At 41.0% G+C, this 16,657-nt stretch overlaps 1 protein-coding gene across 14 annotated transcripts in view; it reads left to right on the top strand.

The window, feature by feature from the left end:
• fbrsl1 (fibrosin-like 1) overlaps positions 1 to 16,657 on the top strand; it is a 228,217-nt gene that overhangs the window by 70,877 nt on the left and 140,683 nt on the right. For 10 of the 14 annotated variants that reach the window (XM_079483065.1, XM_079483069.1, XM_079483073.1 and 7 more), the window contains exons 3-4: positions 6,533 to 6,625; positions 12,433 to 12,468. In XM_079483065.1, the coding sequence (XP_079339191.1) occupies positions 6,533 to 6,625; positions 12,433 to 12,468 (129 nt within the window). The remainder of the gene's footprint in view (positions 1 to 6,532; positions 6,626 to 12,432; positions 12,469 to 16,657) is intronic. The other 4 variants (XM_079483064.1, XM_079483063.1, XM_079483061.1 and 1 more) reach the window with 1 other exon arrangement.

Here is a 16,657-nt window from a genome sequence, read left to right as displayed (position 1 = left end):
CTTGCAAAACACGTTTCTTCTTTCCAGCTTAAAACTTTGTTAAGAGCGCAGGAAGAAAAACATACATTAGGAATTGTGTCAAACAAACACGTCTTCCGACGATTCTTACTAAAGCGTAAGCCATCATTGCCGAGGTAGAGGTGCATTGTGGGAAGCAGCGATATCCCAGAGCGTTTTAGGTAAACACTGGGGGTGACATGTGGTCTAATTGCCCTCCAGGTGTCACATGTGCCTCCGTGTCTGTACTGTATGTATTTCTGTATATTGGTTAGGGGCCCGCGGCGTCCCGTGAGACAGCTGGTGGCAGTGAGGAGGAGAGCTCATGTTGAAGCCCATGTGTCATGTCCGCGCTTCAGTCTTCGAGGCATATGGTCTGTGTGTAGAAATAAAGCTTGGGCATACAGACAGACAGGCAGGCAGGCAGCCCCACGGGGACCAATGATCTACCCCCTTCATTAACCCATGGGCCCCTAGGGACTCGGGTCAGTGGGTAGAGACACCGCTGAACATGATATAAGGCCATATGGGGGTCCTGACTTTTAGAAGCACTTAGTACGTGCAAATCTGTTTTGTCAGAGGAATAAGGGCAGCTTTGATTGGTTGGAGGCGGTTGCCATGTTCTAATTACCGATCGGAGAACACTGAAATGATACGTGCACTACTGATACAAATTGTCCCCTTATGTCTTTAAATGATATTGCTGTGGTTTCGGCATGGGTTTTTAGTTTTGTCTCCACAGTATAACAAAAAGGTTTTTTAAATACTTAAAAAATATATATATTAAGTCGCTTTGAATAAAAGCATCAGTCAAATGCATAAATGTAAATGTAAAGCATCAGTCAAATGCATAAATGTAAATGTAAAATGTATTGAATTATGACATGAACGCAAACCGTTCCTAAATGTGTAATTGTTGCTGTCGGCGCAGCAGTCTCAAGTACAGCACATATTCAACAGCCGGCCTCTAATAAACTCGCGTCTTCCATCTGTGACTGTGATTTTTCAGTCACAACTTAATACAAAGTCCTGCCTCCTGTCCTCTAGGGTGACCGAGTACAAAGCAACTCACCGTAGCCTCTGGATTTGTGTAAATTTGCCTACGTGCAACCCCCATCTTACTGGAAAGCACGTAACATGCGTTTGAGGTTTTCAGGGCCGGGTGTAATACATTCGGCCACATAATGTGTATGTCAATCATACTGATCTTCCAAACAATGCATTGTGATGATAGATGCTTAATGGACGCTCCGGGACTCATTGTAATAAAAGCACAAATCCATTCAGTTTCCCAGCAGTGTACGTAGTGTTGCGTCGTTGGGATGCAATCCAGCCATGAGCTCAGGTGGGTTAGTGTAACCCGGGGGAGGCTTGGATGGCTTGGATTCGTGGGTTTGAGGTCACACGGTACAGAGATATAGAGAGGGTCGGTGATGTCATATGGAGGCCATGGACACATAGACGTAAGATAGAAATGATTGACCAAAGTGGGTTTGCAATTGACAATCCTGATATCGAAAGCAATGTTGCTCATTTATTATATACATTGCTAGGATATTGTTTGAGTTAGATATAGGGCTGTCACAATTATTAAATAATTGTCTCATTGCAATTATTTGACTTAATCGCAATCATTTCAGATAACTATTGTAAATTCATAGAAAACAATGGTGATCTGCAGCATTTTACATCCACCGTCCTTGATCTTAATGTTTCTAATTGTAATTAATGATTATAATTGTCAAAGACTTTAAACAGACAATTAATCGCAATAATCGCAATTATTGAATAGATAAGTAATCGTCAGCCAAATGTCATTATCATGACAGCCCTAATTAGTCTTATAAACGTATTTGCGTAGTTGACAAAAACAAATTACATGTGTCCTATGGCCTGACCGCAAAAAATAAAGAAAACAATAAAGATAAATCTCACTTATGCTATTTTATACGATAAATATTAATAATGTACAATATAAAAAGACATATAAATGAATATCTGTATATGGGTGGTTGATATATGTATTATACAGGTTATATGGGTTTTTAAATGTTTGATTTTGATTGGAAATATTTTCTGTAGCGAGACTTTCATCTCTTTTCTCTAATTTCTCATTAGGTTTATTGATTGAATTGGATTGACCCACTTTTTGCTAGATTTCCAAAGTAATTCAAAATATCTCTGTTTTTATATTTTTGCAGTTGCATAGTTTGCAAGACAGGAGGCGCTGTACTGGGAAACCACATCTCACGCCCTCTCTCTCTCATTCAATCCACCTCTCTGAGCAGCTGCCTCTGTCGAGACAGGAGCAAATGAGAGCAGATGAATCCATTTGGCCCCTGGCCTTGTTGTGGCCCTGCCGTGCTCCGAGCGCTCTGCTCTGCTCTGGGGCGGCTCCGGGATAATGAGCCGGAGATTGAGCCACTGTAGAGGCACCACCGCCAAACACGCTCCCCCGCCCCCCACTCTCTCTCTCTCTCTCTCTCTCTCTTTCCCTGTCCTTTTGTCTCCCTCTCTTTCAGTCTCGCTTTGGGTTAATAGAGGTGAGACTTGTAGTACGGGACACTTTTCCAGCAAATTAGGGGAAGAATCCGTGTCCCCAGAGCCTGCCCTCCGTTACTCTATTCCCATCCGCTCGTCGCCGCCGGCAACGCAGAGCTTTCATCCTCAGGGAAAGGGGTGGGCTCGAGACTCGGGCGGGGAGGTAACGAGGATTGACGGTGGCTTGATTTCAGAGCAGTGTTTGAGAAAAAACTGCTGACAGCTGAAAAGAAGAGAGAGAGAGCGACTCGACTGAGATAAAGTGAGACGGGCAAGGTGGAGGGGACGTTCTTGGGCTAATGGAGGTGGGACTTGTGGCAGCTCAGGAGCTCTTGGTTGGAGACAGCGGGCCCTTTGAGTTTAGACAGGATCAAAAGAGCAGAATAACATAACAGAGGAGCTTCACCCCAGTACGGCTCTCAGCGTGGCTGCCCGCTGGTTCTCCCTTCAGGGCAGAGATTCAGCAGCATGTGGGAGAGGGGCTTTACCTTTAGAGCCCAGCGTGAAAGCATAGATGGCCCTTACTCCCCTTGTCTTTTTTGTGTCTGACTTTTTCGGTTTGGCTTCATGTGCTCTTTCTGTACAATCGATGTTTTGACGTTATATTTCTTACTTTTTCTCACTTTATTCGCTGTAATGGTCTTGCACACTCAGTCCGAAATTTTCATATGTCTTTTTTCGTATAAAAATGTATCTCCCACAGAAACCATGCACACTGAGTCAGATGCGTAATAATGCGCAAAAAATCGCAACAATACAGCTGTGTTGCTCTGCCTCTCCTTTCATCCCTTGCTTCTCTCCGTTGACAGTACCTCGCATACCTGTGAACACTCCCGTTTAGACCCATATGCCGCCATCCATCCGTTTTGTCATTTTTCCTTTGAAACTCCAGTATTTCAGTTCCTCCCATGAACGCAATTGCGAGCGGACCGGCGGAGACCCCAAACACCCCCGGGAACACCGAAACCTCCCAGATTTTGTTACCGTGGCTAGAAAATCAGTACATACTATCATGTTATCAATCTGTTCCGCAATCATGTTCTATGTCTTTGTAATCCGCACTTTGTTTCTCATATGGTACTATGTGCTGCATGACAAAGTGGACTCGGATGCCATCATGGATTTTGGCGCTCGCTTGTACGCTCTCCGTCAATCTGAATTTCAAAAAACCTCTCAAAATGCTTGCAATGGATGCGAAAAACGCATAACATAGAACCCGGTCCGAATTTATTAATGACTTGTGAAAATTTCGGAGGCAGTGTGTAAATGTGATCGAAAACAAATTGAGGTTGTATTTATTGTTAACGTGCGAAAGTTTTGAATGCAAATTTCAGACTTCATTTGCATTCATTTGACGTTTATAGTTGTGGTTGTAGTCAACTCTGCCATTTTATGATTTCTACATTTAATTTGAGGGAAGTTAAGGCTCTTAAAAGATAACTAAAGAGATTGAACATGAGAGGAAATGTATGTTTAATAGAAGCAACCTCAAAATAGCATTTGAGGCACAATTAAAGGGATAATTCACCCCAAAATGTATATCCTCCTGTCATTTAGAACCACTGTCATTGTCAATTAATTCTCTCTTCACAAAATAAGATTTTTTCAGAAAATTCTTGTTTTGTGTCCATACAATGAAAGACAATTGGGGTCCGTTTGTTAGTAGGAGTCAGTTATTGTTTTCAGAAGAAAAGTTTGACATTAAGTTGAAAATTATGTGAAAGGATTTTTTTTCTGGGTGAACTATCCTGTTAACTTGGTTGGATTGTGATAACTATAATATCATCCTGTATGTTTCAATGGATCATGCACCATAAGACCATCTCATTTATTAAGCAGTTTTTTAATTCATTTTGTATTAAGTACCAGTATTTCAAGTTAACATGTTTGACCTTGCACCACTAAACAAGACATGAACCCATAACCAAAATAAGAGAACGAAAACAAACATTTGCATTTCAAACCCTTTGACTTTGCAAACCTGCAAATCCTTTGGCTCGCTGCGTGCCAGAGCACAACATCTCGCTTGAGACCTTCAGGATGCAGACTGAATAATTTAATTTTTATTTGAAGACTCACAAACCTCAAGTATGTCCAAAAATGACAAAATAGGATTTCATTTATTTGTTTCCACATCTGTGAAGCTGGGTAATTTCGAAACCATTCATATTCTTACCGTGTTTTGCCAAACAAGCAAAGAGTTAACAAATCAGAATCAGGTTCTTGACACGCGCCAAGCACACACACAGAGTCCCCAGCACCATTCACCTGTTTTTACAAAACACAAATGACTCCAAGCGGGGCTAACGTTTATGTTGTGATAGCGGGACTGATTAGCTTGTCAGTTTCCGTTGCGCATTCTATCTTGACTTTGGGAAATTGCTCTGACTTGATTAGATCCACCTGCAGCTTTTCACATTGTGCATAGGTTGTATCCTCCACCAACGGTAATCCATCGTGCCAATCATTCAGTGTTGGCGCAGAGTCGTTCCAGCGTTGGCTCTTTATTGGCTGGGGTAATTAAACAGGGCTCGTCACTTCTGGCCTGTTACCACTGGGAGGGAAGGGAAAAAGCGATGACCAGGTGGGGGCAGAATGCAGGACCTGTCAGACTAGCTGATGACCATTTTAATTCTGCCCTGCCTGGGGCTGTAATTGATATTTAGCAGAAAAGGTTAATTGTGGCTGTGATCTGTTTAAATTAGAGTAGAGATCTAGAGACCGGGGCCAAGACCTTGTGAGCCGCTGGGGACAGACACCAACGCTGCTGGAGGGATATATATATACATAGACACATGTGAAAAAGCTTATCACATAATATTACCACAAGTGAGGATTAACGATATTAATAATCGATAACATTATTACCTTTTATGCATTTTTGCTTTGAGCTCTTTGTTTTTCATTCATTTTTGTATTATATAATGCAGTATATTCTGTATTTGATCTGTCTATTTTGTACTTTACTTTCATGTTTAGATGGTTTAATATAACACGAGGTGACATGAAAATCAACTATTGTACAACATGTTCTCCAGACGTCACTTTTTGGGGCTACTTTATAGACAGTTTCAGTGGACGCAAGCGCCTTGCCTGAAGTTAACTTCCAGTCTGTATTTGGTTATAATATAACAATTTATTTATATTTAATTTATATTACCATTAATTAATGTTTATATTTTATTTTATAATAATTGTAAAACTACTTTGCAGTCATTTATTCTTCGCGGAGGTTTACTGGAAGTTAACTTTGGGTCACATAACGTTTGTTTATGTTGTTGTTGCTGCTGAAACCATCTATACACAGACAAGCTTTTGTAATGATAATAACGTGGTAAGCCATAACGCACATAAAAACATTATATGCTGTATAATTTTCACTGTAGTTCTGCAGATGGCCCGCGAGCGCTGAACAAGGTCAGTTAATGTCATTTAAGGTGAGCTGTTTTTTGTATTGCCACAGGCCTTTTGCAAGCATGCAAATCAGTGGATCTTTAAATGCGAGTTGAACCGAAGAGTTTTCATAGTGAGCTCTTCCACCAATCACATTCCGGCAACGCATGAAGCTGCCTACATTACCACCTACATTTTACTGTTTCAGCAAAAACAGCCCATCCACCTGCCCTCCATGACATGTTGGTTTTCCCTTGGCTTTCCATGGGGTAACGCTGTGTGCATGTATTTAAAGCAGTAGGTCAACTCTAACCGCCAAAACTCTGAGCAAGTTGAGACTAAAATTTGCACACACGCACACCACCAGTAATGCCAATGTCATGGGTTTGATTCCTGGGGTGCAAACTGATACAGTGTTTTGAATGATTTAGATAAAAGTGGTCCGCCAAGTGAATCAACGAATTTGTTGTTGCACTATAAGAACTAGGCTATGAACATCATTTTACGATTGTGCTTCAAAAAATGTGTGGAGTTTTCTAGATCGGCACTAATAAGACTCTTGTCCTACTTCTCAAGTGTTGTTTTGTTTTTCTCTGTCTAGTCTGTGAGTCTTCTGAGCCATGCTGGAAGGAAAATGGAGGAGCCAGAGGTGAACGCGGCACATAGGAGCAAATCTAAAGATCGACACAGCGAGGTTAGTGTAAGACCGTGCACCATTATGACAATACTACCTAGATAGCACAGGTACGTCCGTAAGATGTCCGCTAAAGATCAGGAGATCTCGAAAACATCTGATAAACATCTTAATAAAAGCAGTTTTACATGCATTCTAAATCGTCTACATCTAACATGAGACGTCTCCTTGAGGTATTGTAGATAAGCAAACATTTGCAGATTTAAATGCAGACATCAAATAGACGTCTACCAGATGTGTGTGCTATTAGGGTATAATAACTGATGGGAGATGGTTGAAAAAAGGCCTTCACTTTAGTAAGATTGAATTTCGGCCCCATATAATGTTGCTTCGTTTGCATGTGCCCTCTTCCTGATTTGCAAAAACAAATATGCAAATCAGATAATTGTCTTCAGTTTGAAAGGTGAAGTTTGTTTCGTAAGCAGCTGTCGCATGTTAAGTCGCTGTCAGCCATGAGCGCTTCCCTCACCGACGTCTTTGTAATACTATGTAATATTGAAGAGAAATAAAATAGCAGTAAGTTTTAGTTTGGCTGTGGGATGAAGAGATAATGTGAAGAGGCAAGGCAAGGCAAGTTTATTTGTATAGCACATTTCATACACAATGGCAATTCAAAGTGCTTTACATAGAAGAAATTAAAAATATCCATTTGATAAAACAGTTAAGAAATAAGAAAAGTAAAAGTATCCAGTTAAGAATAAAAAATAAAATAAAATAACATAGTTTAGAAGAAATAATAAAAATCAAAATTAACCAGTCAAGAATTAAAATAAAATATAGTTTAGAATAGATAATAAATAAAATAAAGTACAGCACAAACAGTCGGACGGTCAGAGGCACAGTGCACATTAATGAAATGCAAAGTTAAACAGATGTGTTTTGAATCTGGATTTGAATGTGACTACTGTGGGAGCACATCTGATCTCTTCTGGAAGCTGGTTCCAGCTGCGACTGGCATAATAGCTAAATGCAGACTCTCCTTGCTTGGAGAGAACCCTTGGTATTTCTAGCTGATGTGATCCTAATGACCTGAGTGTTCTTTTGGGTCTGTATTCAATGAGCATATCTGCAATGTATTGAGGTCCTAGGCCATTGAACGATTTATATAACAGTAATAAAACTTTAAAATCTATCCTATATGTTACTGGTAGCCAGTGTAAGGACCTGAGGACTGGTGTGATATGATCATATTTTCTGGTTCGGCTCACAGTCCTTGCCGCAATATGAGCTGCATCTGTCTTATGGTCTTTTTGGGGAGGCCAGTATGGAGTCCATTACAATAATCCACCCTGCTGGTGGTGAAAGCATGCACTAGTTTCTCTAAGTCTTGACTGGAAACAAAGCATCTAATTCTTGCAATATTTTTCAGTTGATAGTATGTGCTGATTTAGTTATTGCTTTGACATGACTACTGAAGCTAAGGTCTGACTCTAGAGACACACCGAGATTCCTGACTTGATTTTTTGTTGTTTGACCTATAGAGTGAAGGTACGCGTTCACCTTGAGAACTTCATCTTTATTTCCAAACGCGATGAGGAGAAGAGCAGAAGGGTAATGAGAATTTGTGTCAAATTCCCTAGAGTCTCGTTGAATGCTGTGTCCCTAACTAACGCCTTTCAAACGGTTCGTCCAAAATCCCCAGAAAATTAACTCGGATGGGTCTGCATCGCGTGCCTCGTTGTACTGAAAATGAAGGGGCGGAGTAGATGATGAAAAGAATCAAATGTGTTTAATGAAGAGATTAAGTACGACGCTTGGGCTTTTCGGATTCCGGAAATTTCAGTCTTCCTTCCCCTTCCCACCCTTCGCCTCCGTCGTTTATGAACTTGCACGAGCTGTTTTTTTTCTCAAGGAAAAAGTCACAGGGGGAGAGAGAGGGAAAGAGAGATACGAGCTCAAGGCAGATAAAAGCGTGATCCAGGCTGACAGTTTTGACAGCAGAAAGCGACAGAACAAGGAACGGGCAGAGAGAGAGGAGAGCGAGCTGAAAGACTGTAGAAAATTGTAGACTGTAAGGGCTGACAGCGCCAGATATGACATTTCCTTCTAATCTCCTGCCAAAGAAATGGTGCTAAAATGCAGAGCGTAATATCCATGTCATCTGTAGGCCTATCTGTCCATCTGAGAAAGAAAGAAAGAGTGAAAGAGAGATGGAGACAGCACAAGATCTAGGGAGGCTGTTCGTCTCCGTCCCACCGCGTGAGGCCCGGACAGCGGCGCTAGCGCTAGCTTTGTAAACAGGATCATCTTTCATCACTGTCACTCCGTTAAATGGTGTAAAAATCTTCCCTTGTGATTCGCCGTACAGGCTAATTTTCTTTGCATACCAAATGCGCTTTTCCTACCCGCTTCAAAGCCGCGAATGCGTGTGCGCTGCTAGCTAACGATCTCTGCGCTTAAGAGGCGGATAAAACTGGATTTTTTTTCCGTCTGGGTTGTCAAAAGGAAATGGAAATAAATGGGGGGGGGGGGGGTGTTGGGGGTTGTCGCAGAAAAGTGGGGGCAGGCACGAAGCGTTTTTAAGAAGCACCAGCGTGGGGGCTTGCCACTTTAGCAGGGCATGTTTTTGCCCAGATATTTTTATTTTTAACATAATAAATTCCAAAGCTTCTCGTGAATATGTTAAAAAAGAGAAAGCTCTTCAGTAATAATGAATAAATAAGTACAGAGTAAGAATAGAGAGAATTTTTTATTTGATGTGAATCAATTGGAGGCCATGAGGTTGCTTGTTGACTATATCTTGCGCTTTTAAAGTTACAACACACCCTAACTAAATTTATCATGGTTTTAGTAAAGTAAACGTGTTAGTTTTTTGTAAAAGTATGCATCTTGTTTCTTTTATTCATCCAGCAGATTTTATTTAAATAAGAGCATTTTAGTTTCTTATTGGCTAAACGATTGACATGCCTATATACAGAAGTATAACTTAAATATTAATGTATGTTTGTCTGTGTAGTTCACTCTGTCGTGATGTCAGAATGTTGTGGGTGGTTTCTTAGGTGTTTTAAGTATTTTAAGCGGGTTGCTAGGGCATTGCTAGGTGTGTGTTCTTGGTTGTTAGGTTGGTTGGTTGTTGGATGGTTGGACAGCCCACTCCCAAATTTCTGTAAATTTTTATCCTTGATACTGTGTGGCATTGGTCCCTCCTACAATGCTAGTCTAACAGATTTTTATGGAAATATTAAAATCAATCTTTTCGAAAAGTTATAGCACACTATTTCTCGACAAGCTGCACATGTATTATTAATGTGTAGCACAACCAAAGCCTCTGATCTTAGGTATAAGCCACAAATGCACACCGTACACCTCATGTTTTCATTCGTGTCAGTGTAAATATGGCATATTTCAAACTATCTAATATCTATGGGAGTCTGTTTTTATTTTTTATTTTATGAACAGTGAGTGTGTGGATATGGCATGACGTTAGCAACACTGATAGTATCGAACCCACCCACTGTGTCACAGAAGCTACCCACCAGAGACCCAGCAACACCCAACGCATCCGTCTATCCTTCTGTTCTTTGCTGACTTCACGTTCCGTTACGTCCTGACGGGCTTCTTTTCATCCTCTGCCCTATCCAAACCAATAGCCCAGTCTTAGCAACACAACCTGCCCCATCCCACTTGTCACAATCTGTTGGGGACCAAAAAATGTGTGTGTGGGGGGCAGTTAGTGTGAATTCGAATGAAGAGGTGTATTCACTCCCGTTTATTTTTAGAGAGGTTGTTTGGTTAACCCTGAAACAGCTGCTGTTCTGCTCGCCCCGCCACCCCGTTTCTCTTTCTTGTTCGCCCCGCATCTTAATCCTTTTTGAAGTCCTAAGTGCAAGGAAAATCCATTGAGCGCTGTGTATAATGGCCTTTAAGGGAGCGTGTTTAGATGTGGCCCGGCCCCGTGGCTTATGAACCACGGATGGTGTAATGGATTTTTTTCTCCTCTTTTCGCAGCGCTAAATCCAGTGTATTGTTCCTCATTATCATTTAAATAAGTCTCCCTTTCAGGTCTGAATGTGGCGATGTGAATGAACCGAGGCATTGTAAGGCTAACTCTACAAATTTTTGGCCGCCCAGTGAGATCTGCACCCTCCATCTTTCTCTCTCTTCATATGCCTCCCGTTCTTCTGTGAGAGAGGGAAGGAAAAAGGAAAGTTCTGGAAGAGTATTTGAATCCTGCTGTGCTACCTTGCCGGTTTTCTCAGGAACGCTTCCCTAATTGTCACAGTGGGAATTTGTAGTGAGTGAGAGAGGGAGCAGTTGAACTGATGAGGGTTAAAGCCCTGCAGCAGGTGTGTGTATGTGTGACTGAATCCTGTGCAAGGACAGAATTGGTCTTGCGGAAAAGTCACCCCCTGAGACAGAGGGAGAAATTGCCAATCGCGCAGAGGAAACAGACAGAAAAGGCCGGGAAAGATTTGGAGATTGGTATTCAGGCAGAGTCTTGTGCTGGGATAAGGAACTTGACTTCTTTTGCTTTAAGATAGCTGTAACAGTCTATATGTCTCCCATTTCGGCCATTAATGGAGAGTTTTATCCACACTAATGTGGTATTTGCATCATGTGTTTAGCCTATTTGTTTTGGTCGAATGCTCTCTGGAAATACAGCGGTAGAATGATAGTAACTTAAAGGAACTTTACAGTTAGAGCTACAGTTTTGTTCCCAGTAAGTCTGTAACCATTTACTCACTTTTATGGAAACATAGACAGGATTTTTAAGCAGTGGATACACCATTGTTTCATGTTAGGACTATTGAATTGTTTCCTTTTGAGTCCAGCATTGTTTCCTTCTCGTGACAACCTTCTTGATTTATTTTTGTTTGGTGAAAGAATTCGCATTCATCTTTAGGCAAAGGTTTGGAAGTCATAAACTATGCTCAGAGCTCAACGCAACTCATTCAAACAGCCCTCGACTGTTGAGAAAATACCCACGTATAAATCTGAATCTGAAAAAGAGTCTGTCATGGCAAAATAAAATACTTCTCGTTCCCTCTCATTTAGCGGAAACTGACGGGCTGATGCAACAGCATGGAAAATGGATGCAAACGCTGAGTGTCTGGGGTCTGATCTGAAATGTCATTTCCTTTGTGATGGCAATCCATGACAAAGTTCTAGAAAATTATGTAACCAAATGTGTGAGTGTGTATCCACTCTCAGAGTAAATGCCAGTGTTGGAAGATGAATGCAAAGTATTTGAGTTAACAACAATTAACAATGTTCCTATTGATGGTTTCTCGTTGAGAAGACATTGCAAAAATATCCTAGAGAGACCCTAGCATCCACCCAAGCAACCCCATTTCAAGGCACTAAAAAACCTTAGCAACCGCATAGAAACATCCTGCCAACTAGAAACCACCCACAACTCTTCAGCATCATGGTGCAGAGTTTTGCACAGACGAACATATAATATTTTTTCTCTAGTTTATTGGAGACCACAGGCCAATAGTTTTTCTAGATTAACTTTGTAGGTGTTCAGCTAAAAGCTAATGAGATAATGCCAAGGTCTAACAGAAAAGAATAGGCCTTGGGCAGCCAGACCAATTTGTCTGAGGCGGCAATGTGCAGGAGTCATACGGGTCACGGGTTCTAGTAGATCCGTCAGTCTTACAGAGAGCCAGAGAGAGCGAGGGAGGCAAAGAGAGGGAGAGAGGAAAGAGAATATCATTAGGCGAACGAGAGGAATAGAAGGTGGGGAAAAAGGTTAATGTGAATATTGATATTAAAGTGCTAGAACTTCATCATGTGTCTGTCATCTCACAGTATCCCTCAAAGGTCACCGCTGTTCTCTCCCTCTCTCTCTTTCTCTCCCCCAGAGCTCCACTCACTCTTTGTCAGGACGAGGGTACTCGGTAAGTGACATTTTTACGCTCTGCGGCTTTACGGCAGAATTACAGTATCCTCTCCCTCCGTTTATTGCCCCGGCAGCGGACATTTTAATTATGTTAAACAGAGAAATGGTGGATTTGTGATATTAAGGACATTACTCTTGGGTGACTGACTGATTAAATGGTGAAAGGTGTCCCGTTGCACCTTGGGTAAATGAGCCTTTCTTTATATTTACGACCGTTTTATTTTCAGTGCTCGGGCTGTTAAAAGTGTCACTGTGGACATCTTTTTCTAGCATCCCCTGCAGTCGTTGGCTAAGGCTACTGCTCGGTATTAGGATGCTTTCCTTTTCAAACCGAAACATTGTCTATCCACATACAAAGTGCTGTTTTCACTTTATTTCTGAAGCTTGATTTCACAAGTTATTGTGTTCAGAAATAAGACCACTTTTGGAACTCTGTTATCCACAGGGGGCGCTATTGTTAATCTACGTCTATCCACATTTTTCACATTTACGTAAACTATCAGAGTTTTGGTGTACTGGTGTAGATAATTCTGTTTTTAGAAATCTCACTAAGCATTCGACTAAATTAGATTAGCAATCTGCATCGTCTCTGTTTGCTAACTTTATTAGAATCTTATGATGCATTCATGAGATTTTCATGCGTCATAATTGTTGTGTTGTGTCTAATCCACATTTTATTGGTTATACGCACACACCTTATACCGTAGCATAATCCAATTGTTTTAAACGTAAAGTCTCATAATCTACTTTTAAAACACACTTTCCACCTTTTATTCACAGATAAATACATTACACATAGAAATAACTTTCTCTCAAAGCTAACTGTTTCCTATTTCATATTCAATACCTTGTATATGCACTTCTCACGCGCTTCGGAAATGCTAGGGATTCATTGTAGTATTGATTTACTGTTCTCATTCTAAAGGTAATCGTATTCTCTCTAAATATATTTTCTGTAGTTCTTTGTTCGAAAATGCAGATGTACCCTTGACACCGAAGCTAAGGGGGGGAAATGCACCGCACACCCCTGTGAAATATTAAAAAGCAGCCGTGCATTTTATATGCAAAATTTCTGCTGGGATGTCAACCAACATGTCACGGGATCGCTATTTATGCATGACAGAAAACTCACTTCTCATCAGATGCTCAAATGTTTGTTTGGATGCACGCACACGCAGACGCGCACTCTTTGACATTTCCTGTCACCTTAGAATGTCAGCTAATGTCTGCTACTGTATGACTCCCTGCCGCGATGTTTATTTCATATGTTTTGTCAGGTTATAGAGAAGGTAGTTGAAAGGTTTTAGGACTCATTCTGTCATGCTGACTGTCAATATTCGACATCTTTTAATGTGTCTGGCCATTTGCATAAATAAAACAATTCAAATTGTATTGTAGATATTACCTTGTATACATTTTAATATGTACATTTTTCTTCAAGTCAAACAGTAATAAATATCAATTTGTTGGAAAAAAAATAATGCTTTATAGCTAGAACACAACAGTTTTTGTTGTTTTTGACATTTACAATGTCCTCCAGACAACAAGCTAACATAAACTCAATCTTTCTCTTGTCATGTTGTTCTTGTCCTCGGTGACAAAGTAGAGCATGTTAGACCCGTGCTGCCTCATGGCGACATCCCGACATGGACGTGAAAAGAGAATCTATCTGTGGAGGGCCTGTGGCGTCCATAAGCCTCAACTGTCATAACGGTTTAGACAGAGAAAACATGACCGAAGCACAAAGCTCGTCATCTATTTCATGTGGTGGTGTGAGGGAGAATATAGAAAGCATGAAGAGAAGTCCAAAATTATGCAGGATAAATGTGGATGCATCATTTTGACACTATATTTTCGGTCTGATCTTATGTATGCGGCTCTTTGGCCTTGCACTGTTTTTGTGTGCGAGTATGTGTACCCGTGAGATTAAAAACACACTAAGAGCTCCAGGCACACAAGTGTGTGTGTTCTTGTTTATGTGCTTGAGTCGGTTATCTTCAAAAATTCAAGGCACAGCGGTAGGGTCAGGGGCACCTGGGGGCCATTCAGACACTTCACGTTGTGTCTGTAATCATCTGCAAGGAGTAAAAAAGTGCTAAAGGCTAATGCATAGAGGAAGAGGGATGTGTCGAGAGAATGATGGAGAGAGATTTAGCCTAGCGATTTCCTAAGTGGCAAGTTTGTGTTTGGTCCCTGTTGGTGGGGGCTTATCTAAGGCTAGTTAACAGAAAACTTGTTTTTGATTGCTTTGCAATAAGCCCCAGGAATCAGTGGTTACAGGGCATTTTATAACGGCTAAGGGGGTTTTATTGTGCCTAAAACCCCTGAAATTTAGTTTGGACTAGTTCACCTCAAAATGAAAATTCTTGCATCATTTTTTCACCCTCTCGACATATTAATTTGTCATTTATCCTTCCTTTTTGCAGAACAAAAAATATATTTTTTAAGAATGTTGGTAACCAAACAACAACAGTACCCACTCACTTCTATTGCTGGGATACAAAACCAATGCAACTCAATGGGTACTGCCATTGTTCGCTTGCCAACGTTCTTCAAAATTCCTTATTGTCTGTTCTGCGAATGCAAGAAAGTCAGGTGCGAAATGACAAGAAGGTGAGTAAATGACAGAATGTTGCTTTTTGCTAGAACTATCCCTTTAATGAGATGTATATAAGGGGGAGATGCACCTGCACAAACATCATCATTCAAGGTTGCAACAAAAGAGTTTTGACATACATGAACCAACATGACATGTATAGTCTTCATCTTCTTGTCACGGATCAAATGCCTCTATTCTGCACAATACACCCACCAGCGTTTAGATCTATGGCACTGGAAGGCTAAGGCACCACCTAGCCTGAAGAATGTGGAGAGCGAAGGTAACCTATCTTACCTGGCCTTTTAAAAGAGAGAAAATGTTTTCTTGGTTGGATAGATCAATAATATGACCTTTACATTCTTTTCGGAGTTGTTTGAGAAGGTAACATATTTTAAACCTGAGGAAAGTATATCATTTCAAAACATTTATAAAACTTTGAGGAGCCTGTCTGTGTAACCCAGGAACCTACAGGAAGTCATTTTTAAAAGGCCTGTTAAAAGCCTATTTATTTTGCTATCCTGTCTATGCAATGGTTTGTTGCATTTATTATTTGCAGTTAACATTATTTTCCCCTGCTGTCCATGGCCGTATCATGGCATGCTCAGTTTAGAGTCTTGACCCAGCAGTAGAATGCCGCTGGTTTGGAGATATGGTCTCATGTCAGCCCTCCAGCACTTTTCAACAAGAGTCCAGTGGAGAAGCGCGGTGGTAATAGTTTGATGCTCTGACAATATCCTGCACTTTGTGTGTGTGTTTGTCTAAGGGGTGTGTTTCTGGGTGAAAGTCATATTTGTTTATCGCTGTGTGCAGCCCGCTGCACAGCCCGGTCCTGTTTCTTCCCTCGCACCGGGAAAACGGGGCTGTTGCTGCTAGCAACAGATAAAAAGTGCTGTTAACCTCAGCGGGGTTTCAACACATCAGTCACACGGGGAGATAAAGGTAGAAAGCTTCAAGGCCTCAAGCACACACACACACACACACAAACACAAAAAGAGACATTTGGTCCCTTCGTGGGAGCTGGGATGAAAACACGCTAGCATAGTCCAAAAGCTAAACATAAAGGTTCTGAGACATACAGGCTGGATAAAAAACAGAAAATATTTTTCTCATGCCGTGCAATTTTGACCTTGCATCGCATTTTTGTTGTAGTGGAGATGGACCGTTTCTCTCCGCCACACACACTCTCTCATACACGCACACACATAGAGCGGTCGGCTTAAAGCAGGAAAATGAAAAGGAAGTGCAAGCGTAGTTCAGATGTTGGGAATTAACGAACTAATTGCTTTTCCTGTTTAAGCTTTCTCTCTTAATGCTGTTTAGTCTTTAATTATTCATGTCCGTGCGGTCCGGCATGCTTTCTGAATAAAACTCCGCAAATGAAAGTATGCCTGCGATGATCGTCCCAAGCTCTTATTATGCGTCTCACAAATGTAAGTTAATGCATATTTAAATGGCTCTTTCTTCGCTCCTTTTTTAAACAGCTGGGGTTTTCTATGATGACATCATCAAAGTAAGAATTAAAGGTCTTTATTTATTTAGCGCTTTTTACCATTTTCATTGTTACAAAGCAGCTGTACAAGAAAACATA

The sequence above is a fragment of the Barbatula barbatula genome (assembly GCF_947034865.1).
Source record: "Barbatula barbatula genome assembly, chromosome: 2".
Taxonomy (NCBI): Eukaryota; Metazoa; Chordata; class Actinopteri; order Cypriniformes; family Nemacheilidae; genus Barbatula; species Barbatula barbatula.
This window is presented reverse-complemented; position numbering and strand designations above follow the sequence as displayed.